The sequence below is a fragment of the Melospiza georgiana genome, chromosome 31, assembly GCF_028018845.1.
Source record: "Melospiza georgiana isolate bMelGeo1 chromosome 31, bMelGeo1.pri, whole genome shotgun sequence".
NCBI lineage: Eukaryota > Metazoa > Chordata > Aves > Passeriformes > Passerellidae > Melospiza > Melospiza georgiana.
In genome coordinates this window covers 3,433,185-3,453,501 of record NC_080460.1, presented here as the reverse complement: position 1 = coordinate 3,453,501, position 20,317 = coordinate 3,433,185, and the positions used below count along the sequence as shown (strand labels likewise).

Genomic DNA, 20,317 nt, shown 5'->3' with positions numbered 1-20,317 from the left:
GCCGCCAGACCGGAAGTGCGTGCGCGGCGGGGCCAAGATGGCGGCGGAGATGGAGGCGAAGGGGTTCGAGCACATGGGGCTGGACGGGCGGCTGCTGAGGGTGAGCGCAACGGGGCCGGGGGCGAGTTCGGCGGGGGAGAGCGGGGAATTGGGGCGGCAGCGATCGCCGGGGTGCCGGGAGGGGTGAGGGATCGGGGGAAGAAGGGATGGGGACGCCGGGGTGGCTCTGGGGACCCTCTGAGGGCGCGGGGACACTGGGATCCCTCTGAGGGGAGGGGACGGCGACATTGGTGTCCCTCTGAGGGGAGGGTACATTGGAATCCCTTCAGGGGCGGGGGGGGCTGAGAGGACACCGGAGTCTCCTGGGGTGGGAGGGCACCGGAGATTGTCCCCATGGGGAGGGGGTGGCACCGGGACTGTCCCCATTGCGGTGTCCCCGGGGTGGCACCGAGCTCTGTGCCCGCAGGCGGTGGCGGAGCTGGGCTGGGCAGTGCCCACGGCCATCCAGGCCCGCGCCATCCCGCTGGCCATGGAGGGCCGCGACCTGCTGGCCCGGGCCAGGACCGGGTCAGGGAAAACGGGAGCGTACGGACTGCCCGTGCTGCACAAGCTGCTGGGGATCAAGGAGGTACTGGGGAAACTGGGGGTACTGGGGGGGACTGGGGGGAGCTGGGGATACTGGGAGCACTGGGATTGCCTGTGCTGCACAAGCTGCTGGGGATCAAAGAGGTACTGGGGGAACTGGGGGGTACTGGGGGAACTGGGAGCACTGGGAATACTGGGAGCACTGGGATTGCCCGTGCTGCACAAGCTGCAGGGGATCAAAGAGGTACTGGGGGAACTGGGGAAACTGGGGGGAACTGGGGTTACTGGGGGTACTGGGGGTACTGGGGCTGCGCAAACTGCTGGGGATCAAAGAGATACTGGGGAAACTGGGGGTACTGGGGGTAATGGCGGTACTGGGGATACTGGGGGGAACTGGGAGTGTGGGACTGCCCGTGCTGCACAAACTGCTGGGGATCAAAGAGGTACTGGGGAAACTGGGGGGACTGGGGGGACTGGGGATACTGGGGGGGACTGGGGGGAACTGGGGATACTGGGGGGAACTGGGGGTACTGGGGATACTGGGGACACTGGGACTGCCTGTGCTGCACAAACTGCTGGGGATCAAAGAGGTACTGGGGAAACTGGGGATGCTGGGGGGAACTGGGGGAACTGGGGGGAACTGGGGGTACTGGGGGGAACTGGGAATACTGGGGGGAACTGGGGATGCTGGGGGGAACTGGGGCTGCATAAACTGCTGGGGATCAAAGAGGTACTGGGGGAACTGGGGATACTGGGGGGAACTGGGACTGCCTGTGCTGCACAAGCTGCTGGGGATCAAGGAGGTACTGGGGGTACTGGGAGCACTGGGTTGTACTGGGGGCACTGAGGGGATGTGAACACTGGGGTGTCCTGGGGGCCCCTGGGGCTGACCCCATTGTCCCCTCCAGTGACCCCAGTGTCCCCCCCGTGTCCCCAGGCGTCCCCGGCCGTGCCGCAGGCCGTGCGGGCGCTGGTGCTGGTGCCCTCTGCGGAGCTGGCACGGCAGGTTGGGCACACCCTGCGCCGCCTGGCCGCCTTCTGCGCCCGCCAGCTGCGCGTGGCCGAGCTCTGCGGCCACTCGGACCTCGCCGAGCAGCGGTCAGCCACCCCCTGGTCCCCATGGTGTCCCCTGACCCACCTGGTGTCCCCAGAGCCCCCCGGTGTCCCCAGAGCCACCCCCTGAGCCCCCCCGGTGTCCCCAGAGTCACCCGGTGTCCCCTGAGCCACCCGGTGTCCCCAGAGCCACCCCGGTGTCCCCTGACCCACCCGGTGTCCCCAGAGCCACCCCCTGAGCCCCCCCGGTGTCCCCTGAGCCACCCGGTGTCCCCAACCACACCCTGGTGTCCCTGACCTGCCCACCGTGTCCCCAGGCTGGTGCACTGTGGTGGGCACACCTGGACGTGTCCTGGCACAGCTGGATGGGCACAGCCTGGCCCTGACCCCTCCCTGGGTGTCCCCTGGGTGTCCCTTCAATGTCCCTGACCCCCGTGACCCCTCTGGCTGTCCCCTCCATGTCCCTGACTCCTCTCCAGGTGTCCCTTCCATGTCCCTTCCATGTCCCTTCAATGACCTGACCCCTCCCTGAGCGTCCCCTGGGTGTCCCCTGGCTGTCCCCTGGGTGTCCCCTCAATGTCCTGGGTGTCCCCTGGGTGTCCCCTCAATGTCCTGGGTGTCCCCTGGGTGTCCCCTCAATGTCCTGGCTGTCCCCTGGGTGTCCCCTGGGTGTCACTGAGCCCCGTGTGTCCCCAGGCCGGTGCTGATGGAGCAGCCCGACGTCGTGGTGGGCACGCCGGGCCGCGTCCTGGCACACGTGGCCGGGCACAGCCTGGCACTGCGGCCCTGGCTGGAGCTGCTGGTGCTGGACGAGGCCGATCTGCTGCTGTCCTTCGGCTTCGGGGACGACATCCGCGCCCTGCTCTGGTGGGGACACCGGGGGACACGCTGGGGACAGCCAGGGGACACGGGGGGACATAGAGAAGGACATGGGGGGACAGGGAGGGGAAACCGGGGGGACACTGAGGGGACACTGAGGGGACATGGGGGGGACACCAGGGGACACAGAGAAGGACTCAGGGAGAGAAGGATGGGACACTGAGGGGACACCTAGGGGGACAGGGAGGGGACATAGAGAAGGACATGGGGGGGACAGAGAGGAGAAACCGAGGGGACACCGGGGAGACAGGGGGGGACACCCAGGGGACACTGAGGGGACACCCAGGGGACATGGGGGGGACACTGAGGGGACACAGAGAAGGACTCAGGGAGAGAAGGATGGGATACTGGGGGGACAGGGAGGGGACACCCAGGGGACAGGGCAGGACATAGGGAAGGACACAGGGGACAGGGAGGGGATACTGAGGGGACACCTGAGGGGACACCTGGGGGGACAGGGAGGGGACACAGAGAAGGACACAGGGGACAGGGAGGGGACACTGAGGGGACACCCAGGGGACACTGAGGGGACATGGGGGCACACCAGGGGACACAGAGAAGGACTCAGGGAGACAAGGATGGGACACTGAGGGGACATGGGGGGGACACCGGGGACAGGGAGGGGACATAGAGAAGGACATGGTGGGGACAGGGAGGAGAAACCGAGGGGACATCGGGGGACACACTGGGGACAGGGGGGGGATGTGGGGGGACACAGAGAAGGACATGGGGGGACATTGAGGGGACATTGAGGGGACACTGAGGGGACACCGAGGGGACACTGAGGGGACATGGGGGGCACACCAGGGGACACGGAGAAGGACTCAGGGAGACAAGGATGGGACACTGAGGGGACATGGGGGGGACACCAGGGGACACAGGGCACAGGGAGGGGACATAGCGAAGGACATGGGGGGACAGGGAGGAGAAACCGAGGGGACATCGGGGGACACACTGGGGACAGGGAGGGGATGTGGGGGGACACAGAGAAGGACATGGGGGGACATTGAGGGGATACTGAGGGGACACCCAGGGACACCCAGGGGACACCCAGAGGACACCGGGGACAGGGAGGGGACATAGAGAAGGATGTGGGGGGACATTGAGGGGACACCGAGGGGACATCGGGGAGACAGGGGGGGACACCCAGGGGACACTGAGGGGACATGGGGGGGACACCAGGGGACACTGAGAAGGACTCAGGGAGACAAGGATGGGACACTGAGGGGACACTGAGGGGACATGGGGGGGACACTGAGGGGACACAGAGAAGGACTCAGGGAGACAAGGATGGGACACTGAGGGGACACCTGGGGGACAGGGAGGGGACACCCAGAGGACACCGGGGACAGGGAGGGGACATAGAGAAGGACACCGGGGACAGGGAGGGGATACTGAGGGGACACCCAGGGGACACTGAGGGGACATGGGGGCACACCAGGGGACACGGAGAAGGACTCAGGGAGACAAGGATGGGACACTGAGGGGACACCCAGAGGACACCGGGGACAGGGAGGGGACACAGAGAAGGACATGGGGGGACAGGGAGGGGAAACTGAGGGGACATCGGGGGACACACTGGGGACAGGGAGGGGATGTGGGGGGACACAGAGAAGGACACAGGGGACAGGGAGGGGACACCGAGGGGACATCGGGGGACACACTGGGGACAGGGAGGGGACACCCAGGGGAACATGGAAGGGACAGGGAGGGGATACAGAGAGGGACACAGGGAAAAAGGAGGGGACACCAAGGGGACAACCAGGGGGGGACATTGGGGGTGACAATGTGACAATGGGAGGGGACACAGGGAGACGGGGAAGAGACACCCAGGGGTGACACTGGGGGGACAGGAAGGGGGGACAGTGTGGGAGCACAGGGGGCGACGTGGGGACAATGGGAGGGGACACTGAGAGGACAATGGGGGCACACCAGGGGGGACAGGGAGGGGACATTGAAGGCTTTGGGGTTTTTGAAGTTTTGGGGTTCCCTGAGAGATTTTGGGGGGCGCTGGAAGTTTTGGGATTTCAGGGTGTGCTGAGAATTTGGGGGGCACTGGGATCTTGGGGTCTTGAAGGTTTTTTGGGGGCACTGAAGGGTTAGGGGGGTTCTGAGCAGTTTTGGGGTGTTCTGGGTGGTTTTGGGGTGTTCTGGGTGGTTTTGGGGTGCCCGGGGGGGGTTTGAGGTGCCCCTGACCCCCCTGTGCCCCCCCAGCCACATGCCCAAGATCTACCAGGCCCTGCTGGTGTCGGCCACCCTGAACCCCGAGCTGGAGGCGCTGCAGGAGCTGGTGCTGCACAACCCCGTGAGGAATTTGGGGGGTTTGGGTCATTCTGGGGGGGTCTGGAGTGAGCTCTGGGGGTTCCACACTGAAACACAAAGCCCTCATTTCCCGTTCCTGACCCCAAATCCTGTTCCAGGTGCAGGTTCTGTCCCCAGCGTTGCTCCCAGTGCCCGTTTTGGGATCCTGATGCCAGATTCCCTGGGCATTCCGGTTCCCCAGTGCCCAGTGTTGGGGTTTGAACCCCAAATCCCCCAATTCCATGTCCATGTCCTGCCCCCCGAGCCCCGTCTCCCTGGCAGTTATCAATCCCCAATTTCAGGTTTTTAACCCCAAATCCCCCAATTTTAGGTCCATGTCCTGCCCCCCAAGCCCCATCTCCCTGGCAGTTATCAATCCCCAATTTTGGGATTTTAACCCCAAATCCTGTTCCAGGTCCATGTCCTGCCCCCCAAGCCCCGTCTCCCGGGCACCTCCCAGCTGCAGCAGTTCCCCAATCCCCAATTTTGGGATTTTAACCCCAAACCCTGTTCCAGGTCCACGTGCTGCCCCCCAAGCCCCATCTCCCTGGCAGTTATCAATCCCCAATTTCAGGTTTTTTACCCCAAATCCTGTTCCAGGTCCATGTCCTGCCCCCCAAGCCCCGTCTCCCTGGCAGTTATCAATCCCCAATTTCAGGTTTTTAACCCCAAATCCCAATTTTTTGTCCACGTCCTGCCCCCCGAGCCCCGTCTCCCGGGCAGCTCCCAGCTGCAGCAGTTCCCAATGCCCAATTTGGGATTTGGCAGTTCCCAATCCCCAATTTCAGGATTTTAACCCCAAATCCTGTTCCAGGTCCATGTCCTGCCCCCCGAGCCCCGTCTCCCGGGCAGTTATCAATCCCCAATTTCAGGTTTTTAACCCCAAATCCTAATTCCAGGTCCATGTCCTGTCCCCCAAGCCCCATCTCCCTGGCAGTTCCCAATCCCCAATTTTGGGATTTTAACCCCAAATCCTGTTCCAGGTCCATGTCCTTCCCCCCGAGCCCCGTCTCCCGGGCAGCTCCCAGCTGTAACAGTTCCCCAGTTCCCAGTTTGGGATTTGGCAGTTCCCCAGTGCCCAATTCCAGGATTTTAACCCCAAATCCCAATTCCAGGTCCACGTGCTGCCCCCCGAGCCCCATCTCCCGGGCAGTTCCCAGTGCCCAGTTTGGGATTTGGCAGTTCCCCAGTGCCCAATTTCAGGTTTTTAACCCCAAACCCTGTTCCAGGTCCACGTCCTGCCCCCCGAGCCCCGTCTCCCGGGCAGCTCCCAGCTGCAGCAGTTCCCCAGTTCCCAATTTGGGATTTGGCAGTTCCCCAGTCCCCAATTTCAGGTTTTTAACCCCAAATCCCAATTCCAGGTCCATGTCCTGCCCCCAGAGCCCCGTCTCCCGGGCAGCTCCCAGCTGCAGCAGTTCCCCAGTTCCCAATTTGGGATTTGGCAGTTCCCCAGTGCCCAATTTCAGGTTTTTAACCCCAAATCCCAATTTTAGGTTCAGGTTCTCCCCCCGAGCCCCGTCTCCCGGGCAGCTCCCAGCTGCAGCAGTTCCCTAGTGCCCAATTTCAGGTTTTTAACCCCAAATCCTGTTCCAGGTCCATGTCCCGCCCCCCGAGCCCCATCTCCCTGGCAGTTCCCAATCCCCAATTTTGGGATTTTAACCCCAAATCCCAATTTTAGGTTCAGGTTCCCCCCCCCCGAGCCCCGTCTCCCCGGGCAGCTCCCAGCTACAGCAGTTCCCAATGCCCAATTTGGGATTTGGCAGTTCCCAATCCCCAATTTCAGGATTTTAACCCCAAATTCCTGTTCCAGGTCCATGTCCTGCCCCCCGAGCCCCGTCTCCCTGGCAGTTATCAATCCCCAATTTCAGGTTTTTAACCCCAAATCCTGTTCCAGGTCCATGTCCCGCCCCCAGAGCCCTGTCTCCTGGGCAGTTCCCAGCTGCAGCAGTTCCCCAGTTCCCAATTTGGGATTTGGCAGTTCCCAATCCCCAATTTCAGGTTTTTAACCCCAAACCCTGTTCCAGGTCCATGTCCTGCCCCCCGAGTCCTGTCTCCCCGGCAGTTCCCAGCTGCAGCAGTTCCCCAGTGCCCAATTTGGGATTTGGCAGTTCCCCAGTGCCCAATTTCAGGATTTTAACCCCAAATCCCCCAATTCCAGGTCCATGTCCTGCCCCCAGAGCCCCGTCTCCCCGGGCAGCTCCCAGCTGCAGCAGTTCCCCAGTGCCCAATTTCAGGATTTTAACCCCAAATCCTGTTCCAGGTCCATGTCCTGCCCCCCGAGCCCCGTCTCCCGGGCAGCTCCCAGCTGCAGCAGTTCCAGCTGCGCTGTGCCACGGAGGAGGACAAGTTCCTGCTGCTGGCGGCGCTGCTGAAGCTGCGGCTGCTGCGGGGCCGGGCGCTGCTCTTCGTGGGCAGCCTGGCCCGGGCCTTCAGGGTCAAACTGTTCCTGGAGCAGTTCGGGATCGCCGCCTGCGCCCTCAACCCGCAGCTGCCCGCGCGCTCACGGTGAGTCCTGGTGGGGTTTGTGGGGTTGGGTTTGTGGGAATTGCCATTTGTGCCCTCAACCTGCAGCTGCCCGCCCGGTCTCGGTGAGTCCTGGTGGGATTTATGGGGTGGGGTTTGTGGGGTCTGTGGGAATTGCCATTTGTGCCCTCAACCCGCAGCTGCCTGTGGGATCCTGGTGAGTCCTGGTGGGGTTTGTGGGGTGGGGTTTGTGGGAATTGCCATTTGTGCCCTCAACCCACTGCTGCCCACCCAGTCATGGTGAGTCCTGGTGGGATTTGTGGGGTGGGGTTTGTGGGGTGGGGTGGGAATTGCTGTTTGTGCCCTCAACCCGCAGCTGCCCACCCGGTCATGGTGGGTATGGGGGGTTTGTGGGGTGGGGTTTGTGGGAATTGCCATTTGAGTCCTAAATTCCTGAATTTTCACCTCATCCTAGTGGTTTCTAAGGGGAGATAATGGGGTGGAGTTTTCGGGATGGGGTTTGTGGGAATTGCCATTTGTGCCCTCAACCCGCAGCTGCCCGCCCAGTCGTGGTGGGTATGGGGGGTTTGTGGGGTGGGGTTTGTGGGAATTCCTGGTTTTGTCCTCAACCTGCAGCTGCCTGTGTGATCCCGGTGAGTCCTGGTGGGTTTGTGGGGTTTGTGGGGTGAGGTTTGTGGGAATTGCCATTTGAGTCCTAAATTCCTGAATTTTCACCTGATCCTAGTGGTTTCTAAGGGGAGATAATGGGGTGGAGTTTTCGGGATGGGGTTTATGGGAATCGCCATTTGTGCCCTCAACCCGCGGCTGCCTGTGGGATCCCGGTGAGTCCTGAGGGATTTCTGGGGTTTCTGGGGTTTCTGGGAATTGCCATTTGTGTCCTCATTGAGTCCTCAGCCTGCTGCTGTCTGTGGGATCCTGGTGAGTCCTGGTGGGGTTTGTGGGGTGGGGTTTGTGGGAATTGCCATTTGTGTCCTAAATTCCTGGGTTTTCACGTGATCCCAGTGATTTCTGAGAGGAAAGAATGGGGTGGGATTTGTGGGGTGAGAATTCTCGTTGGTGTCCTCAACCCACGGCTGCCTGTGGCATCCTGGTGAGTCCTGGTGGGGTTTGTGGGGTGGGATTTGTGGGAATTGCCATTTGAGTCCTAAATTCCTGAATTTTCACCTGATCCTAGTGGTTTCTAAGGGGAGATTATGGGGTGGAGTTTTTGGGATGGGGTTTATGGGAATTCCCATTTGTGCCCTCAACCCGCGGCTGCCTGTGGGATCCCGGTGAGTCCTGAGGGATTTCTGGGGTTTCTGGGGCTTCTGGGAATTGCCATTTGAGTCCTCATTGAGTCCTCAACCTGCTGCTGTCTGTGGGATCCTGGTGAGTCCTGAGGGATTTGTGGGATGGGGTTTGTGGGAATTGCCATTTGTGCCCTCAACCCATTACTGCCCACCCGGTCATGGTGGGTATGGGGGGTTTGTGGGGTGGGATTTGTGGGAATTGCCATTTGAGTCCTAAATTCCTGAATTTTCACCTCATCCTGGTGGTTTCTAAGGGGAGATAATGGGGTGGGGTTTTCGGGATGGGGTTTATGGGAATTCCCATTTGTGCCCTCAACCCGCGGCTGCCTGTGGGATCCCGGTGAGTCCTGAGGGATTTCTGGGGTTTCTGGGGCTTCTGGGAATTGCCATTTGAGTCCTCATTGAGTCCTCAACCCGCTGCTGCCTGTGGGATCCTGGTGAGTCCTGGTGGGTTTGTGGGGTTTGTGGGAATTGCCATTTGTGTCCTAAATTCCTGGGTTTTCACCTGACCGCGGCGATATCTGAGAGGAAAGAATGGGGTGGGATTTATGGGGTGGGGTTTATAGGAATTGCCGTTTGTGCCCTCAACCCATTGCTGCCCACCCGGTCATGGTGAGTATGGGGGGTTTGTGGGGTGGGATTTGTGGGAATTGCCATTGAGTCCTAAATTCCTGAATTTTCACCTGATCCTAGTGGTTTCTAAGGGGAGATAATGGGGTGGGGTTTATGGGAATTCCCAACCTCAACCCGCGGCTGCCTGTGGGATCCCGGTGAGTCCTGAGGGATTTATGGGGTGGGGTTTGTGGGAATTGCCATTTGTGCCCTCATTGAGTCCTCAACCCGCTGCTGCCTGTGGGATCCTGGTGAGTCCTGGTGGGTTTGTGGGGTTTGTGGGAATTGCCATTTGTGTCCTAAATTCCTGGGTTTTCACCTGACCCCGGTGATTTCTGAGAGGAAAGAATGGGGTGGGATTTATGGGGTGGGGTTTGTGGGAATTGCCATTTGTGTCCTAAATTCCTGGGTTTTCACGTGATCCCAGTGATTTCTGAGAGGAAAGAATGGGGTGGGATTTGTGGGGTGAGAATTCTCGTTGGTGTCCTCAACCCGCGGCTGCCTGTGGGATCCCGGTGAGTCCTGAGGGATTTCTGGGGTTTCTGGGGTTTCTGGGAATTGCCATTTGAGTCCTCATTGAGTCCTCAACCTGCTCCTGCCTGTGGGATCCTGGTGAGTCCTGAGGGATTTGTGGGATGGGGTTTGTGGGAATTGCTATTTGTGTCCTAAATTCCTGGGTTTTTTACCTGATCCCGGCGATTTCTGAGAGGAAAGAATGGGGTGGGATTTGTGGGGTGGGGTTTGTGGGAATTGCCATTTGTGCCCTCAACCTGCTGCTGCCTGCCCACTCACGGTGAGTCCTAAGGGGTTTGTGGGAATTGCCATTTGTGTCCTAAATTCCTGGGTTTTCACGTGATCCCAGTGATTTCTGAGAGGAAAGAATGGGGTGGGATTTATGGGGTGGGGTTTGTGGGAATTGCCATTTGTGTCCTCATTGAGTCCTCAACCCGCGGCTGCCTGTGGGATCCCGATGAGTCCTGAGGGATTTATGGGGTGGGGTTTGTGGGAATTGCCATTTGAGTCCTAAATTCCTGAATTTTCACCTGATCCCGGTGATTTCTGAGGGGAGACAATGGGGTGGGATTTATGGGGTGGGGTTTGTGGGAATTGCCATTTGTGCCCTCAACCCACAGCTGCCTGTGGGATCCTGGTGAGTCCTGGGGGGGTTTGTGGGGTTTGTGGGAATTGCCATTTGTGCCCTCAACCCGCAGCTGCCGGCGCGCTCACGGTGGGTATGGGGGGTTTGTGGGGTTTGTGGGGTTTGTGGGAATTGCTGTTTGTGCCCTCAACCCGCAGCTGCCTGTGGGATCCTGGTGAGTCCTGGTGGGGTTTGTGGGGTGGGGTTTGTGGGATTTCCCTATTGAGTCCTCATTGAGTCCTCAACTCGCAGCTGCCCGCGCGCTCACGGTGAGTCCTGGTGGGGTTTGTGGGGTGGGGTTTGTGGGACGGGATGGGAATTGCCATTTGTGCCCTCAACCCATTGCTGCCCACCCGGTCATGGTGGGTATGGGGGGTTTGTGGCGTGGGGTTTCTGGGAATTCCCATTTGTGCCCTCAACCTGTGGCTGCCTGTGGGATCCCGGTGAGTCCTGGTGGGATTTATGGGGTGGGGTTTGTGGGAATTGCCATTTGAGTCCTAAATTCCTGAATTTTCACCTGATCCCGGTGATTTCTGAGGGGAGACAATGGGGTGGGATTTCTGGGGTTTCTGGGGTTTATGGGGCGGTGTTCTTTGGAATTTCCATTTGTGCCTTTAATTCCCGTTCGTGTCCCGGGGTGCCCGGTGACGCTGGGATGTCCCGGGTGTCACCGGGATGATGTCCCTGTCCCTGTCCCACAGGTGCCACGTCATTGCCCAGTTCAACCGGGGTCTCTACGATTACATCGTGGCCACCGACGAGGAGGGGCCGGCGGAGCCGCCCCGGCACCGCCCGCGCAGGGTGGGCATGGCCAGGTCAGACTGGGGACACTGGGGTGGCACTGGGGACAGCCAGAGCCACCCCGGCACCGCCCGCGCAGGGCGGGCACGGCCAGGTCAGACTGGGGACACTGGGGACACTGGGGTGGCACTGGGGACAGCCAGAGCCCCCCGGCACCGCCTGCGCAGGGCGGGCACGGCCAGGTCAGACTGGGGACATTGGGGTGGCACTGGGGACAGCCAGAGCCCCCCCGGCACTGCCTGTGCAGGGTGGGCACGGCCAGGTCAGACTGGGGACATTGGGGACATTGGGGTGGCACTGGGGACAGCCAGACCCCCCCTGGCACTGCCCGCGCAGGGCGGGCACGGCCAGGTCAGACTGGGGACATTGGGGACATTGGGGTGGCAATGGGGACAGCCAGAGCCCCCCTGGCACTGCCCGCGCAGGGCGGGCATGGCCAGGTCAGACTGGGGACATTGGGGACACTGGGGTGGCACTGGGGACAGCCAGAGCCCCCCCGGCACTGCCTGTGCAGGGCGGGCACGGCCAGGTCACACTGGGGACATTGGGGACAGTAGGGTGGCACTGGGGACATTGGGGACAGCAGGGTGGCACTGGGGACAGCCAGGTCAGATTGGGGACAGTGGGGTGGCTGTGGGGACATTGGGGACAGCAGGGTGGCACTGGGGACAGCCAGGTCAGATTGGGGACATTGGGGTGGCTGTGGGGACATTGGGGACAGTGGGGTGGCACTGGGGACAGCCAGGTCAGATTGGGGACAGCCAGGACATGGCCAGGTCAGCCTGGGGACAGCAGGGACGCTGGGGACTCTGGGGACAGCCAGGTCAGACTGGGGACATCTTGGGGACACTGGGGATGGCACTGGGGACAGCAGGGACAGTGGGTGGGACTGGAGACTGGGACCCGTGTCCCTGACCCCATTGTGTGGGGAGGAAGGGTGACAGGAAGGGACAGTCCCCGCGGTGTCCCCCTGTCCCTGACTGTCCCCGTGTCCCCCCAGGAAAGGTGGCAAGCAGGGTGACAAGCAGGGTGACAAGCAGGGTGACAAGCAGGCGCAGTGTCCCCAGGACCCCGAGTTCGGGGTCTCTCGTGGCATCGATTTCCACAACGTCGCCGCCGTCATCAACTTCGACGTCCCCAGCTCTGTGGAGACCTACATCCACCGCGTGGGCAGGTGTGGCACAGGGCCACCACCACGGGGCCACCAGAGTCACCGTGGTGTCCCCAGGGTGTCCCCGTGGTCCCTGCTGTCCCTGTCCCCACGCTGTCCCTGTCCTCACCGTGTCCCTGTCCCCATGGGTGCCCCCAGGGTGTCCCCGGTGTCCCTGTCCCCATGGTCCCTGTGTCCTGTCCCTGTCCCCACCGTGTCCCCACGGTGTCCCTGTCGTCCCTGTGTCCTGTCCCCACCATGTCCCTGTCTCCACAGCTCCCAGTGTCCCTGTCCCCATGGTCCCTGAGTCCTGTCCCTGTCCCCACGGTGTCCCCACGGTGTCCCCACGGTGTCCCTGTCCCCATGGTCCCTGTGTCCTGTCCCTGTCCCCACGGTGTCCCCACGGTGTCCCCACGGTGTCCCTGTCCCCGTGGTCCCTGTGTCCTGTCCCTGTCCCCATGGTGTCCCCACCGTGTCCCTGTCTCCACAGCTCCCAGTGTCCCTGTCCCCATGGGTGCCCCCAGGGTGTCCCCGGTGTCCCTGTCCCCATGGTCCCTGTGTCCTGTCCCTGTCCCCACGGTGTCCCCACGGTGTCCCTGTCCCCAGGACGGCGCGTGGGGACAGCCCTGGCACGGCGCTGACGCTGGCACTGCCCGACGAGCTGGAGGGGCTGCGGCGCATCGAGGACACGCTGGCAGCAGGTGACACTGGGGACACTGAGGGGGTCTGGGGACACTGAGGTGACACTGAGGGGGTCTGGGGACACTGAGGCGACGCTGAGGTGACGCTGAGGTGACGCTGAGGTGACACTGAGGTGACACTGAGGCGACGCTGAGGTGACGCTGAGGTGACGCTGAGGTGACACTGAGGTGGCCCCGTGTCCCCGCAGAGAACGGGCAGTCCATGCTGCAGCCCTACGAGTTCCGCATGGAGGAGATCGAGACGCTGCGCTACCGCTGCAGGGTGAGGGGACACCGAGGGGACACTGGGGACACTGAGGGGACACCAGGGGGACACTGAGGGGACAGGCCTGTCCCCAGTGTCCCGTTAATGTCCCCAATGATGTCATTAATGTCCCCAATGTCCCCAATGATGTCATTAATGTCCCCAGTGATGTCATTGATGTCCCCAATGTCCTATTGATGTCCCCAATGTCCCCAGGACGCCATGCGCGCTGTCACCAAGCAGGCCTGTCCCCAGTGATGTCATTAATGTCCCCAATGTCCCATTGATGTCCCCAATGTCCCAATGATGTCATTAATGTCCCCAATGTCCCCAATGTCCCATTGATGTCCCCAATGTCCCAATGATGTCATTAATGTCCCCAATGTCCCCAATGTCCCATTGATGTCCCCAGGATGCCATGCGCGCTGTCACCAAGCAGGCCTGTCCCTCCTGTCCCCAATGATGTCATTGATGTCCCCAATGTCCCATTAATGTCCCCAATGTCCCCAGGACGCCATGCGCGCTGTCACCAAGCAGGCCTGTCCCCAGTGATGTCATTAATGTCCCCAATGTCCCATTGATGTCCCCAGCACGCCATGCGCGCTGTCACCAAGCAGGCCTGTCCCCAGTGATGTCATTAATGTCCCCAATGTCCCATTGATGTCCCCAGGACGCCATGCGCGCTGTCACCAAGCAGGCCATACGCGAGGCGCGGCTGCGGGAGCTGCGCCAGGAGCTGCTCAACTCCGAGAAGCTCAAGGTAAGACCCCAAAACTGGGGTGAAAACCCCAAAAATTGGGTAAAAAACCCCCCAAAAATAAAAAAAACCCAAAATTGAGATAAAACCCCCAAAATTTGGGTAAAAAAAAAACCAAAAAAAGCAAAAATTGGATTAAAAAAACCCCCAAAATTGAGATAAAATTGAGACTCAAAAAAAAAAAAAAACAAACCCTAAAATGGGGATAAAAACCTCCTAAATGGGGATTAAAAACCCACAAAAATGAAAATGGAAGCTTGAAAAAAAATAGGATTAAAAGCACCCGAAATGGGGATGTAAAAATAGCCAAAATTGGATAAACATCCCTAAAATGGGGATAAAAGCCCCCAAATGGGGTTAAAACCTCTGCAATGGGGATAAAAAACCCCACAAAAATCAAGATGGATGCTTTAAAAAATGGGATTAAAAATACCCAAAATTGGGATAAAAAACTCCCCAAAATTGGGATTAAAAAAACCCCAAAATTGAGGTGAAAAAACTCCCTAAAATTGGGATAAAAAAATACACAAAATGTGAATAAAACCCCCAGCATTTGGATTAAAAAACACCAAAATTTGGATAAAAACCCCAAAATTGGTGTAAAACCCCCAAAATTGGGATTAAAAGCCCTAAAATTTGGATTAAAAACCCCAAAATGGGGCTAAAAACCCCAAATCTTTTTGGAATTTCCTCCCCAACCCCTCCATTTTAACCTGATTTTTGCCATTTTAACTCCTCTGGGGGAGGAATTTCCCTGCTGCAATGGACAAATTATTGATTAATTCTTGATTAAGGATGAATGAAGGGCTAATTAAGGGTTAATTAATGGTTAATTAATGAATTCCAGGTGTATTTTGAGGACAATCCCCGGGACCTGCAGGCGCTGAGGCACGACCGGCCCCTGCACCCGGCCAACGTGCAGCCACACATGGGCCACGTGCCCGACTACCTGGGTACCAAAATGGGGCAAAAAAGGGGGAAATTGGGAAAAAAGGGGGGAAAATGGGGAAAAATATTGAAATTTGAGGGAAAAATGGGGAAAAAATGGGGAAAAATATTGAAATTTGGGGAAAAAACGAGGCAAAAATGGGGAAAAAATGTGAAATTTTGGGAGAGAAATGGGGAACTGGGAATGGGATCAGCCCCATGTGGGCCACGTGCCTGAGTACCTGGGTACCCAAAAATGGGGCAGAAAAGGGGGAAATTGGGAAAAAATGGGAAAAAAAATTGAAATTTGAGGGAAAAACGGGGCAAAAATGGGGAAAAAATGTGGAATTTTGGGAGAGAAATGGGGAACTGGGAATGGGATCAGCCCCACGTGGGCCATGTGCCTGAGTACCTGGGTACCCAAAAATGGGGCAGAAAAGGGGGAAATTGGGAAAAAATGGGGGAAATTTTGAAATGTTGGGAAAAAATGGGGGAAAATTGCGAAATTTTCGGATAAAATGGGTTAAAAAATTGAAATTTTGGGGGAAAGAATGGGAAATGGGGAACTGGGAATGGGGTCAGCCCCACGTGGGCCACGTGCCTGAGTACCTGGGTACCCAAAAATGGGGCAGAAAAGGGGGAAATTGGGAAAAAATGGGGAAAAATGGGAAAAAAATTGAAATTTGAGGGAAAAACGGGGCAAAAATGGGGAAAAATGTGAAATTTTGGGAGAAAAATGGGGAACTGGGAATGGGATCAGCCCCACGTGGGCCACGTGCCTGAGTACCTGGGTACCAAAATGGGGCAAAAAAGGGGGAAATTGGGAAAAAATGGGGGAAATTTTGAAATGTTGGGAAAAAACGGGGGAAAATTTGAAATTTGGGGAAAAAATGGGTTAAAAGATTGAAATTTTGGGGGAAAAAATGGGAAATGGGGGACTGGGAATGGGGTCAGCCCCACATGGGATGTGTGCCCGAATACCTGGGTACCAAAATGGGGCAAAAAAGGGGGAATTGGGAAAAAATGGGGGAAAATTTGAAATTTTGGGAAAAAATGGGTTAAAAGATTGAAATTTTGGGGGAAAAAATGGGAAATGGGGGACTGGGAATGGGGTCAGCCCCACATGGGATGTGTGCCCGAGTACCTGGGTACCCAAAAATGGGGCAAAAAAGGGGGAAATTGGGAAAAAAAATTGAAATTTGGGGAAAAAACGGGGTGGAAATGGGGAAAAAAATGAAATTTGGCGAAAAATGGGGAAAAAAATTGAAATTTTGGGGGAAAAAATGGGAAATGGAGAAGTGGGTACTGGGAATGGGGTCAGCCCCACGTGCCCACTGGGTACCAAAATGGGGCAAAAAAAAGGGGGAAATTGGGAAAATATGGAAATTTGGGGGAAAAATGGGTTAAAAATTGAAATTTTGGGGTAAAAATGGGGAACTGGGAGCAGCTTCAGCCCCACCTGGGTGCTCAAAAATGGGGCAAAAAAGAGGGAAATTGGGAAAAATGGGGGGGAAATGTGAAAATTTGTGGAAGAAAAAGGGAAAAATTGGGGAAATTGGGGTTTGGGGGTGGTTTTGGGGTAGGAATTGGGGTGGCTGGGATTGAGGGGTGGTTTTGGGGTGCACTGACCCCCTTGGTGCCCCCCAGTGCCCCCCAGTCTCCGCGGCATCGCCGACCCCAACCCCAAAAAGAGGAAATGTCCCCGAGGGGCCGGGGCCCGGCGAGGGGGGAAGAAGGTGAGGGACCCCAAATTCCCTCCCCAAAATTCCTACAAAATCCCCCAAATTCCCTCCCCAAAATTCCTACAAAATCCCCCAAAATCTCCCAAATCCCTCCCCAAAATCTCCCAAATCCCCACCCCCAAAATCTCCCAAATTCCATCCTCAAAATCCCCCAAATCCCCTCCCCAAATTCCCCCCGACCGAAATCCCCCAAAATCCCCCCCAAAATCCCTGAAATTTCCCCAAATTCCCCCCACTAAAATCCCCAAAATCCCCCAAAATCCCTCCCAAAATCCCCCCAAATTCCACCCCCAAAATTCCTCCAAAATCCCCCAAATTCCTTCCCAAATTCCACCCCCAAAATTCCTACAAAATCCCCCAAATTCCCTCCCAAAGTCCTCCAGATTCCCTCCCCAAATTCCCCCCCAAATCTCCCAAATCCCCACCCCCAAAATCCCCAAATTCCCTCCCAAATTCCCCCCGACCAAAATCCCCCAAAATCCCCACCCCAAAATCCCTGAAATTTCCCCAAATTCCCTCCCAAAAGTCCCCCAAATTCCCCCCACTAAAATCCCCGAAATCCCCCAAATTCCCTCCCAAAATCTGCCCCCAAAATTCCTCCAAAATCCCCCAAATTCCCCTCGACCAAAATCCCCAAAATCCCCCCCCAAAATCCCTGAAATTTCCCCAAATTCCCCCCTAAATTCCCCCCCCCCAAAATCCCCCAAATTCCCTCCCAAAATCCCCCCAAATTCCGCCCCCAAAATTCCTCCAAAATCCCGCAGATTCCCTCCCCAAATTCCCCCCCAAAATCCCCCAAATCCCCTCCCCAAAATCCCTGAAATTTCCCCTAATTTCCCCCTAAATTCCCCCCCCAAATGCCCCAAATGCCCTCCCAAAATTCCCCCCGACCAAAATCCCCCAAAATCTCCCAAATCCCTCCCCAAAATCCCCAAATTCCCCCCGACCAGAATCCCCAAAATCCCTGAAATTTCCCCAAACTCCCCCCCAAATTCCCTCCCAAAAATCCCCCAAATTCCCCCCACTAAAATCCCCAAAATCCCTCCCAAAATCCCCCCAAATTCCACCCCCAAAATTCCTCCAAAATCCCCAAAATTCCTTCCCAAATTCCCCCCCAAAATCCCCCAAATTCTCCCCAAATCCCCCAAAGCCCCTGAACCCCAAAATCCCCCCAGAAGCCCCAAATTCCCCCCCCCCTTGCAATTTCCCCCCAAATCCCCCCTAAAACCTCCCCCAAATCCTCCTCAAACTCTCCCAAATCCTTCCCAAAACCCCCCTGGACCCCAAATCACCCCCAAAACCCCCCCTAAATTTCCTAAATCCCCCCCAAATCCCCCCCAATTCCCCCCTCTATCCCCAAACCCCCCCTCAATGCCCCCCAAACCCCCCAAATCCCCCAAATCACCCCAAAATCCCTCCCAAACCCCCCTAAATCCCCCCCAAATCCCCCAAATCCCCCCCAAATTCCCAAATCTCCCCTAAATCCCCCAAACTCCCCCAAATCTCCCCCAAATCCTTCCATGAACCCCTAAATCCCCCCTAAATCCCCCCCAATTCCTCCCTAAATCCCCCCAAATTCCCCCTCAAACCCCCCCATCCCCCCCTAAATCCCCCAAATCCCCCCCAAATCCTCCCCAAATCCCCCAAATCCCCCCCAAATCTCCCCTAAATCCCCCAAACCCCCCAAATCCCCCTTAAATCCCCCAAATCCCCCTTAGATCCCCCCTAAATCCCCCCCAAATCCCCCCTAAATTTCCTAAATCCCCCCAAATCCCCCCCAAATCCCCCCTCTATCCCCAAACCCCCCCTCAATGCCCCCCAAATCCCCCAAATCCCCCCTAAATTTCCTAAATCCCCCCCAAATCCCCCCTAAATCCCCCAAACTCCCTCAAATCCCCCCTAAATCCCCCCTAAATCCCCCAAATCCCCCCAAATCCTCCCTCAATCCCCCCAAATCCCTCCTAAATCCCCCCTCACCCCCCGTCTCTCCCCAGCCCCGCGGCTCCGCGAATCCCCTGCAGAGCTTCAGATTCACCCGGCGAGGGAACGGACGGGGGGCAACGGGCACCGCCTGAGCCTGGCACACCCTGAGCCTGGCACACCCTGAGAGCCTGGCACCCCCTGGGCACCCCCCGGGCACCGCCTGAGCCTGGCACACCCTGAGCCTGGCACACCCTGAGAGCCTGGCACCCCCTGGGCACACCCTGGGCACCCCCTGAGAGCCTGGCACCCCCAGGGGCAGCCTCTGGGCACCTCCCGAACCTGGCACACCTGTGGCTACCTGGGGACACCCCCTGTGTCACGCTCTGGGCACACCCCGGGGTCACCACGGGCACCCCTCCTGTGTGCCAGCCTGCGGACCCACCTGTCGCCCCCTGTGCCACCCTGAGGGCACCACGGGGGGTGGTGACAAATAAAGGTGCCAAGGAGCCGCTCCGGTGTCCCCCGGTGTCCCTGGGCGCGGTGCCAGGCGGGTGACAGGGACGCTGCTGTGGGCAAAGGTGCCAGGGCAGTGTCCCCGTTATCTGTGCCCCCCTTATCTCTGTGCCCCCGTTATCTCTGTGCCCCCTTATCTCTGTGCCCCCTTATCGTCCCCAAGGCCACCGGGGCCGTGAACAGCGGCACAGGGGCACCCAGGGGTGGCACCGATGGCACTGGGGGGATGGCACCGATGGCACTGGGGGGCTGGCACCTCTGGGGACACTGCAGGGACCTGGCACGGGCTCGGGGGTGGCACCGGGGTGGGTGTGGCACTGCCCCGCCCTGGTGACATCGGGGACAGGGGTGGCACCGAGCGGGGTCCAAGGGCCTGAACCCGGGGGGTACAGAGGGCACCGGGTGGCACTGGCACACTGGGGTGGCACAGCACTGTCACACTGGGATGGCACTGCCACACTGGGATGGCACTGGCACACGGGGATGGCACTGTCACACGGGGATGGCACAGCACTGTCACCCTGGCATGGCACTGCCACACTGGCATGGCACTGCCACACTGGGATGGCACTGGCACACGGGGATGGCACTGTCACACTGGCATGGCACTGTCACACGGGGATGGCACTGTCACACTGGGGTGGCACTGTCACACTGGCATGGCACAGCACTGTCACTATCAGGATGGCACTGTCACCCTGGGATGGCACTGTCACACTGGCATGGCACTGTCACACGGGGATGGCACAGCACTGTCCTTATCAGGATGGCACTGGCGCACGGGGATGGCACGGTGCTGTCACATGGGCATGGCGCCGGGATGGCACTGTCCCTATCAGGATGGCACTGTCCCTATCAGGTTGGCACTGTCATACAAGGCGTGGCACTGGCACTGCCGGGATGTCACTGGGACAGAGGGCACCGTGGCGGCCCTGGCACCCCCAGGATGGCGCCAGGATGGCTTTGGCACCGCTGGGATGGCACCAGGATGGCCCTGGCACAGCACAGCGGGGCGTCACCCCCAGGATGTGGCACTGCCACTGTCACAGGTGCCCGCGGGTGACGTCCTGCTGCCACCCTGTGCCAGCCGTGCTCCCCAATTCCTGCGTTTGTCCCCAAATCTGCGCCCGTGGGTGCCCCCGATGCCACCCTGAACTGCCCAATTCCCCATTTGGTGCCCGTGGGTGCCCCCGATGCCACCCTGAACTGCCCAATTCC

At 58.7% G+C, this 20,317-nt stretch overlaps 1 protein-coding gene across 1 annotated transcript; it reads left to right on the top strand.

The window, feature by feature from the left end:
- The first annotated feature begins 23 nt into the window (after positions 1-23).
- On the top strand, positions 24-18,750 carry DDX56 (DEAD-box helicase 56). The gene is made up of 14 exons (XM_058042474.1): positions 24-100; positions 467-628; positions 1,523-1,683; positions 2,335-2,505; positions 4,732-4,822; positions 7,079-7,323; positions 11,043-11,156; positions 12,143-12,316; positions 12,899-12,993; positions 13,182-13,255; positions 13,908-13,997; positions 14,842-14,947; positions 16,569-16,657; positions 18,658-18,750. The coding sequence occupies exons 1-14, from the start codon at positions 38-40 to the stop codon at positions 18,736-18,738; spliced, it is 1,716 nt and encodes a 571-aa protein (XP_057898457.1). The 5' UTR covers positions 24-37; the 3' UTR covers positions 18,739-18,750.
- Positions 18,751-20,317: the final 1,567 nt, after the last annotated feature.

Coding starts and splice junctions, on each gene's coding strand:
- DDX56 (XM_058042474.1), top strand. CDS start 38: ATGGCGGCGGAGATGGAGGCGAAGGGGTTCGAGCACATGGGGCTGGAC. Junction 101..466: donor TGGACGGGCGGCTGCTGAGG/GTGAGCGCAACG, acceptor CTGTGCCCGCAG/GCGGTGGCGGAGCTGGGCTG. Junction 11,157..12,142: donor CGCAGGGTGGGCATGGCCAG/GTCAGACTGGGG, acceptor GTGTCCCCCCAG/GAAAGGTGGCAAGCAGGGTG.